Here is an 8,743-nt window from a genome sequence, read left to right as displayed (position 1 = left end):
GCACGGTACTGCACCAATCATCCCCATGTGTCTTTACTATTTTGCCAATCAAAGAGGGAGGAGGGCGGGCGTTCTACTGTGAGCGGCAGGACGTTCAGCCAGTAAACGGTAGGGGTTCCCGGATGACAGCCCGCAGGGGCGGGTCCGAGGCGGGGCGTCGGCCTGCAGCCAGCCCGCCGCCAGCCCGCCCTCCCCCGGCCGGCTCCTCGGCGCCGCCTGGGGTCCTTTCCGCCCGGTACCGCCAGCCAGCCCCGTGCCCGTTCGGCCAGGCCTGGAGCCGAGCCCTCCGCCATCATGCCGGCCGTATCCAAGGGCGATGGCATGCGCGGGCTTGCCGTGTTCATCTCCGACATCCGGAACTGTGAGCTCACGACCGGGGCCCGGGGGGTCACGCGGGGACCGGGCGGAGGGAGCGGGGAAGCGCGGGGGTGTCCTCGCGGGAAGGACCGGGGCAGCGCGGGCGGACGTGGCGGGAGGAGGTGGAGGGGATAGAGCAACGGGCTAGGTAGGTCATTCAGTGCCACCCTGAGCCTATGTGGAGAAAATCAGAGACGCAGAAGAGGCGGGCGACCACCTAGGGCCAGGGGCCAGAAGTTAAGGAACAGCCCAGGGACCAGAGATGATAAGGTTGGGGGACAGCAGAAAGACTAGAGATAATAAGGTGGGGGGACTGTAGGACTAGAGATGGAAGTGGGGGGCATCAGGAGAACCAGAATGATAAAGTGGAATCAGAAATAGAAATGGGGGGACAGCAGAGGGACGAAAAGGTGAGGGGACAGCAGAGGGACCAGTGATGGAAGTGGGGGAACTGCAGAGGAACCAGATATGATAAGGTGGGGGTGACACCATAGGGCCCATAGGGCCCATAGATGAAAAGGTGGGGGCAGATAAACCAGAGATCATAAGGAGAGGGGACAGCAGAAGGACCAGAATGTAAGTGGAGAGACAGCATAGGGATCAGAGATGATGAGGTGGGGGGACAGGACCAGAGATGGAAATGGGAGACAGCAGAGGGTGAGGTATGAAAAGACTCTAGATGGAGGATGGTCTAAGGACATGGAAGGCATTTGAAAGGCTACATACAGGAAAGAGGGAATGAATATAGGTGTAGGCTCGTGGGGAAACCCAAGACGCCAGCAGGGCCTGGGAAGGAATGGCATTACAGAGTGAGTGTTCACGATGGAGGCAGACCCTTAGGAGGAGGGCAAGGCGTCTGAAAACTCTAGGGGAGAGATCTGGAAAGCTGAGGGTAGGGGATGTGTGTGCCATGGAGAAGGAAAGGGGTCAGGGAACAGGGCAGGCTGGGATTCAAGCCTTCCTTAGCTTATCACAGCAATACAGGGGCTGTGATCCCTTCTAGGAAGTGATTATAATGATGGGATGGGATGGCTGCTGGTCAGCTCACAACTTCTGGGAGCAGATGTTGGTGTCTGGAGCTGCCAGGAGCCTTCAGAGGTTCCATCCATGGATGTGGTAGGCCAGACCCGGCTTTGTATTGGCAACTGCACTCCCATCACTGTGTGACCTTGAATGAGGGACTTCACCTGTCAGTTTCTTCATCTGTCATGAGAGGTTGTTGATGGCTTCCTAATGAGGGGTGGCTGGGCTGATGCAGAGTAAGGTCCACCTGATGAGGCCCTAGGCTAGGCCTGGTGGCTGCTGTCGGCATTGGCTAGGATCTGAAGAATTACTCCTCCAAGTTGCTCGGGGAGGATTGTGAGCACAGTAGGTGTCAGCAAAGAGGACAGTGAGAAGCTGTGTATTCCCTTAGATGAGAGATGCTTTGGACCCAGTGAACAGAGGTGGAGCTAGAAAGAGTTATAGATTTGGCATGGGTAACTGTTAAAAATGGGTGTGCTTGGGGCTGGAGAGATGGTTCAGCAGTTGAAAGCACTCACTGGCTGCTCTGTCAGAGGACCAGGGTTCAATTTGCAGCGCCCACATGGCAGCTCACTCCTGTCTGTAACTCCAGTTCCAGAGCTTCTGTTACCCTGACACAGATATACATGCAGTCAAAACACAATGACTATAAAACAAAAATAAATTATATATAAATGGGTGTGCTTTATCTCTGATAACTATTGGGAGGGTGGCCCTTTGCACCTACTTAGCCCCTTGGGGCTTAGCTTTTGCATCTGAACTCCATTCCTAATAGCATGTTGCCTGCAGAGATTTATTTGCTCCTTTATTTGATGAATACTGTTCGATTGCTCCTATGTATCTGTCCCTATCTGAAGTGCTGGGGTCACAGCTATGTAGAATTCCTAGTCTTGGGCTGTGATTGTGGCTCAGCAGAGTAGAATACCTATGTCTCTCAGTGAAGGGCTGAGGGCGTAGCTTGATGGTAGAGTGCCTGCCTAGTGTGAACAAGGTCCTGGCTTCCATCCCTAGCACCACAAGACAAAACAAAACCAAACTTCACATTCTTTGGAGCATCCATTCCTAGAAGGGTGGAAAGTAAACAGAAGGGAACACAGTGTAGTCTGCCGGGGCTGATGCTGTGAAGAGGGAGTGCTGGGGAAAAGGTGAAGTGGAGGCTGACATTGTAGACTCAGAATGAGGAGGAGCAAGGGGGAAGTGGGCTGGGTTTTGGAGGAATAGGGTCCATGCAGGAAGAGAATGTGTTCAAAGGTCCTGAGGTGCATGTAAGCATAGAACATGAGCCAAGACTGAGGAGACAGGGAGGCTGAGGGGCTCCGAGCACTGTGGCCCCTCTGTGGCTAAACTGAGAGCTGTAGGATGCTGTTGAGCAGACGAGGGCAGTGGCTCACAGAATTCCTCTAGAACCAGGCATGGTGGTGCATAGCACTGGAAATGCACTGCCAGGAGGGTGGTGAGTTCCAGGCTGCCTTAGACATGACCATGTCTCACGAAGAAAATCAAAACTATTGAACAATTGTTCTGGTCATTGTGAGAATAGACTTGAGAAGTTAGGGTGGCAGCTGGGAACCAAATCAAAAGTGTCACAGGCCTCCAGGCTCCAGATGTGGCCAGGGGAGAAAGGGACTGCTCAGATGTGAGCAGAAGCAAAGCACTGGAGTTGCAGCCTGTCAAGTAGCGTTTGGAAGGCTAAGCACCGGGATGGTGACTGTGAGGATGGTCTGGGCTCTAGAGCAAGATTTGACTCAAAAACCAAAACAACACCAGGGGCTGGAGAGATGCCTCGGCAGTTGAGAACACTTGTAGAGAGCTGGTGGGTTTGGTTCTTAGTACCCTCATCAGGTGGGTTCCAACTGCCTATAACTCCAGTTCCGGGAATTTCACACCCTCTTCTGGCCTACAAGGGTGCGTGCATTCATATGTCCAGGCATACACATAAAATAACCCAAATAAAACTAAAGGATTGGTCAGCTTTTAGGTCAGCTTTGAAGGATTTGCAAAGAGAATTTGTGTTGGGGTTGGGGGAAGGAAAGAGAAGATAGGCAGGTGTCACCTGCAGGACCCTAGAGAGCAGCCAGGGGACAGAGTAAAGACACAAGCCCGGTCAGACTGTGGGGAGTTTACCCACGGCCGCTGCTGCCCCACCAAGCATTGCCCTCTGCTTGGCCCAGCAGCCGTGTGTTGAGTGGCTGGTGTGTTTCAAGCCCTAAGACAACAAAAAAGACAGTATGCTCCTGTGCAGCTGTGACCCCAAGGAGAGAAGGCTCTTCCAGCAGATCACAGCTGTTCTCACAGACGAATGTGTCTTTGTGGCCTGAGGCAGGTCAGACAAGAAATGCAAACAGAGCCAGGACTGGAGCTCAGGCCTGTCATGCCAGCTATTCCAGAGGCTGAGGCAGGAGGATTTCAAGTTCACAGTCAGCCTGGGCTGTGATGGGCTAGATGTCCCAGGAGGTAGAGGCACTTGCTGCCAAGCCTGACATGGGTTCATTTCATGGAGTCACATGGTGGAAGGAGAGAACTACAAGTTGTCCTCTGACTGCCACATGCATACCATGGTGTGTGCACCTACATACATGCACACACAAATCAATGTAATCATAATATAAAGTCACCTTGTGTTATAGCGGGAGTCCAAACCAGCTTGAGCAACTTAAAGACATCCTGTCTTAAAATAAAAGTAGGGTCTGAGCAGGTGGTGGTGGACCACAACTTTAATCCCAGTATCTGAGGCAGAGACAAGTGGAACTCCGAGTTCAAGTTCAACCTGGTCTACAGAGAAAGTTCAAGGGCTACACGGAGAAACCCTGTCTTGGGGGTGGGGGGAAAGGGTCTGAAGAGATTGCTTAGCAGGTGAGAGCACTGACTGATCTTCTAGAGAACCTGGGTTTGATTCCTAGCACCACATGGCAGCTCACAAACGTCTGTGACTCCAGTTCCAGGAGATCTGACTCCTTCTGCCTTTGTAGGTACTGCACACATGGGACACAAACACACATGGTAGCAAAACACTCATCTGTGCACACCAGGAGTGGGGCACATGTCTCTAGTCCCAGAGCTCCGGGAGGCAGAAGCAGGCAATCTATGGCGTTAGAGACCAGCCTGGTCTACATAGTGAGTCCCAGGACAGCCAGGGCTATACAGAGAAACCCTGTCAATAAATAAATAAAGCAAGCAAGAGAAGGGCTAGGTGCATAGTTCAGAGCTACAGTACTCTCCTAGCATGTATGACCCCTGAGTTCCATCTCTAGTAGCCCCGTGTCCATCCAAAGACAAGATGGCTCACACTTGACATCACTGAGGCGGGGCAGTTTTAAGTTTGAAGCCAGCCTAAACTACACAGCAGGAACTTGCCCCAAACAAACAAACAAACAAACAAGCAAAACCATAGCAGGGCTGGCAAGCTGGCTCCGCAGGGGCAGGCGCTTGTTGCCAAGTCTGAGGACCTGAATTTGATCCTGGGGACCCACATGGTAGAAGGAGAGAAGTGACTGGTACAGATTGTCCTCTGGCCTCCACACTTGTGCCCCCACACACATAATACACATAATAAACTCAAAAGGGTGGACATCAACAATACTTTATCAAGTGAGAGCTGCCAGTCCTAGGATGTGGATACAATGTTAGAAGAGGCTAGACCACAGAGGAAGCCAGAGATGAGTGGGACTGTGGGGTCAGAGCTGGGATGGATGGAGAGCCATTGCCTAGGCATACAGGCGTTCTGTGTGTGTGTGTGTGTGTGTGTGTGTGTGTGTGTGTGTGTGAAAGAATATTATGGGATTAGGTGCTGGTGATGGTTACACAGTTCTGTGAACAAAGAATTTAATAGGGTGAGTTTCATGGTGTGCAGCTTTTTTTGTTTTTTTGGGTTTTTGTTTTGTTTTGTTTTGTTTTGTTTTTGTTTGTTTGTTTTTCTAGACAGGGTTTCTCTTTGTAGCCCTGGCTGTCCTGGAACTCATTCTGAAGACCAGGCTGGCCTCCAACTCACAGAGATCCATCTGCTTCTCCGTTCCAAGTGTGGCTTTGTTTTTGTTTTTCAAAACAGGGTTTCTCTGTGTAACAGCCCTGGCTGTCCTGGAACTCACTCTGTAGACCAGGCTGGCCTTGAACTCACAAAGATCTGCCTGCCTCTGCCTCCATAGTGCTGGGATTAAAGGCATATGCCCTCACTGCCCAGCCACAGTGTGCAGCTTTTAATTGAGATTTTTCTGAGCTTTTGGTTTTCTAAGATAGGGATTCATGTAACCCAGACTGGCCTTGAACTCATTGTGTAGACAAAGATGACCTTCAACCTCTGACCTGCCTGCCTCTACCTCCCAAGTACTGAGATAACAGGTTTGTGATTTATATCTTAGTATTTGTTTATTTTAAACTAAGGTACATGTGTACCTGTTGTAAGCCTAATGTGGGAGGATTATGGGGTTCTGACTGGGCTCTGCTTCACAAGACATTCTGGGTGTTGTGCAGAGAGTCAAGCCATGGGTGGTGCAAAGGTCCTGAGATCAGGGAGTTGTTCTGAGAGCATAGCAGGAGTGTAAGTAGAACTATAGGCAAGGAAAGGATGGGGTCAGGTTTGGGAGGAAGAGAGCCTCTACCATGGAGCTCAGCAAGTAAGCTGTGAACAGATTCTAGGGATAACAGATGATGCGGCTGGGCTGTGTGAAGGCGTGGTCCTGCCCTCCCAGAACAGGGAAGCCTTATCAAAGGGGAGTTGCTTCTGCGGGGCTGGGACTATGTCCTATCAAATCCCTGTTCTTTTGGAGCAGGTCCATGAGGAAGGCCTTGGAGTTGGAGTGCTGACTCCCTCTGCTCAAACCTACCACATAGGAAGCACATCCTGTCCCAAATTAGATCCTCTGTGGTAGTAGTGACTTTTACCTCGCTCCTGGGATCAAGGCCGGGCTTCACCCTGTTCATCCTCAGCTCTGCCCTCCACAGGTCCTGGCCCTTGGGAGGCCTCAGCGGGTGTTTGGTGAAGGGCAGAAGTAAGTGGATGAACGAATAAGCCAGTCTTTCCCCACCAGTACTGGGGTCAGGAGGGAATATGGAAAGTGAGTGTTATGGTACAGGCTTGTTATCCTAGCCCCGAGAAGAAAGGCAGGGGGCCATCAGAAGTCCAAGGTCACACATGGCTAAAATCAAGTTCAGTGTAAGTGTGGGCTTCATGAGTCCCTGTTTCACACAAAACAAAATAAAGTGGGGCTGGTGAGGCTCAGCAGTAAGGACACTTGCTGTGTCAACCTGGAGACCAGAGTTCAATCCTGATTCCACATAAAGGTGATGGAGAGGAGAGAACTTTGTCCACAAAATAGTCCACTGATACACACACACACACACACACACACACACACACACACACACACACACAGGGTCATGCCTGCCCTGTTTCCAGTGCCTCACAGCCACATGGCACATGACCATGGAAGGATCAAAACCATTCGAGTTTTATGGCAATCCAGAGTCTGGAAGCATTGAATACCTGCGTGGCTTTGAGCAGGGTCCACAGGAGTCGGGGTCCAGGCTTTTGCATTTTCTCCGTGGAGGCACGCAGGGTCCTCCGGGGCAGGGCCAGGCTGGCCCAGATTCCTTTGAGGGTAATTACAGACGCACTCTGTTGAGCTGTACCTCTGTTTACAGAAGTCATCACCTCCATGCACCTCCAAGCTGCAAGATATAAGCTGGAGTAGACCTCCATGAAGGTCTATATGAAGGACGATAACCTCAGGCAGTGAGATGGCCCTGCTGCTCCAGACCCTCCTTTCTCCATACCCCAGCCCTCCGATGGCTTGAGCCCAGTTCCTGTCCTCCTAGCTGCCTGCCTGCCTGCCCGCCCCAAGCCTGCTGCTTCCGTCACCTCATCTCCGACCCTAACCAGGAAGCCTTCCTCCTCTGTTGCCATTCCAGCTCTCCGCAAGGCTTGCCTCTGCAAAACCACTCACCATTGTCCCTGGCTGCAACTCACCAAACCAAAACTCCAGCAGCAGGACAGGAGTGCTCATTCCCAAGCCCACTCAAGAGATCCCTTCATGCCAGGTGTGGTGGCACCTGGGAGGGAGAGGCAGGCAGAGCTTTGTGAGTTTGAGGCTAGCCTCCTTTACACAGTGAGTTGTTCCAGGACAGCCAAGACTACATAGCTGACTCCCTCCCACAGACCATCTTAAAGAAAGAACGGAGGGGAGGGAGGGAGGGAGGGAGGAAGGGAGGAAGGAAGGAAGGAAGGAAGGAAGGAAAAAAGAAAGCTCTTTATGAATGAGAGAATTGCTTTCTGACTGACATATTTGCATGCCACCAATGATGGGTAGCTTACTGCCCAGTCTGTCCCGAGTACTGCATAGTCCAGTGCGCAGTCTGTCTCGTGGCCTCTGGCGCTGTTCCTCCTGTGATTTTTCAGCAGTCCCTGAGCTGTCCCCAGCCCCTGAACTCTCTATATGTCTGCCTTTGCCTTTTTTGTTTCCCCTTAGGACTGGGAATGCAAACCAGGCCTCATGCAAGGGATCTCTACTAAGCCGTGCCCCCAGTCCCACTCGGTTGCGTGCGTGTTCTCTCGCTCTCTCTCTCTCTCTCTCTCTCTCTCTCTCTCTCTCTCTCTCTCTCTCTCAGACAGGGTCTCATGTAGCCTAGACTTAGCCATGATGACCTTAAACTCCTGGTCCTCCTGTCTCCACTTGCAGTGTTGGGATTCCAGGGATGCCGCACTGGTTTATGCAGTGCTGGGATGGAACCCGGGGTTGTGTATGCTAGGCAAGCATTCTGCCAATTGATACCCTTCCAGCCTTCACTTTTTACTTTCTGAGATAGAGTTTCATTCTGTAGTTCTAGTTAGCCTAGAGCGTATGCATATCTCTCCTTCTGTCTCAGCCTCCAGAGTGCCTGGATTATAGGTTGGAGCTTTCACATTCAGCTTCAGCTCTTTTACTTCTCATTTTGAGATAGAGCATCGCTAAGTAGCCCAGGCTAGCCTTGAACTCACTCTGGCCCAGGTTGGCCTTGATCTCCCAAGTAGCAAGGATGACATCTCCACCCATGCCTGGCTTGTACTTTCTCTTTTGGAGATGCCATACTTCGGTTTTTAAATTAAAAACAAAACAAAACATATGTCTGGATGTTTTGCCTGCTTGTGTGTATGCAGCACTTACGTGCCTAGTGCCTTTGGTCTTCAGAAGAGGGCATCAGGACTAAAGTTACAGATGGTTGTGAGCCACTATGTGGGTGCTGGGAATTGAACCCAGGTCCTTTGGAAGAGCAGCCAGTGCTTGTAGAACAGCAAGAGCTAGGAGTGTGGCATAGGCCTGGCGTTCCAGCTCTTGGGAGGCGAAGGAAGGAAGATCCTGAGTATGAAGTCAGTTTGAGCTACATAGTGCGA

General features: G+C 51.5%; 1 protein-coding gene across 3 annotated transcripts in view; it reads left to right on the top strand.

Annotated features, from left to right (window-relative positions):
- The first annotated feature begins 127 nt into the window (after positions 1-127).
- The window catches only part of Ap2a1 (adaptor related protein complex 2 subunit alpha 1), a 25,273-nt gene continuing 16,657 nt past the window's right edge, over positions 128-8,743 (top strand). For 2 of the 3 annotated variants that reach the window (XM_059278462.1, XM_059278450.1), the window contains exon 1: positions 128-361. In XM_059278462.1, the coding sequence (XP_059134445.1) occupies positions 295-361 (67 nt within the window). In that variant the 5' untranslated portion in view covers positions 128-294. The remainder of the gene's footprint in view (positions 362-8,743) is intronic. The other variant, XM_059278454.1, reaches the window with a different exon arrangement.

Source organism: Peromyscus eremicus, chromosome 1 (genome assembly GCF_949786415.1).
Source record: "Peromyscus eremicus chromosome 1, PerEre_H2_v1, whole genome shotgun sequence".
NCBI lineage: Eukaryota > Metazoa > Chordata > Mammalia > Rodentia > Cricetidae > Peromyscus > Peromyscus eremicus.
The sequence above is the reverse complement of the archived record's forward strand: the minus strand, read 5'-3'. Positions and strand labels throughout refer to the sequence as shown.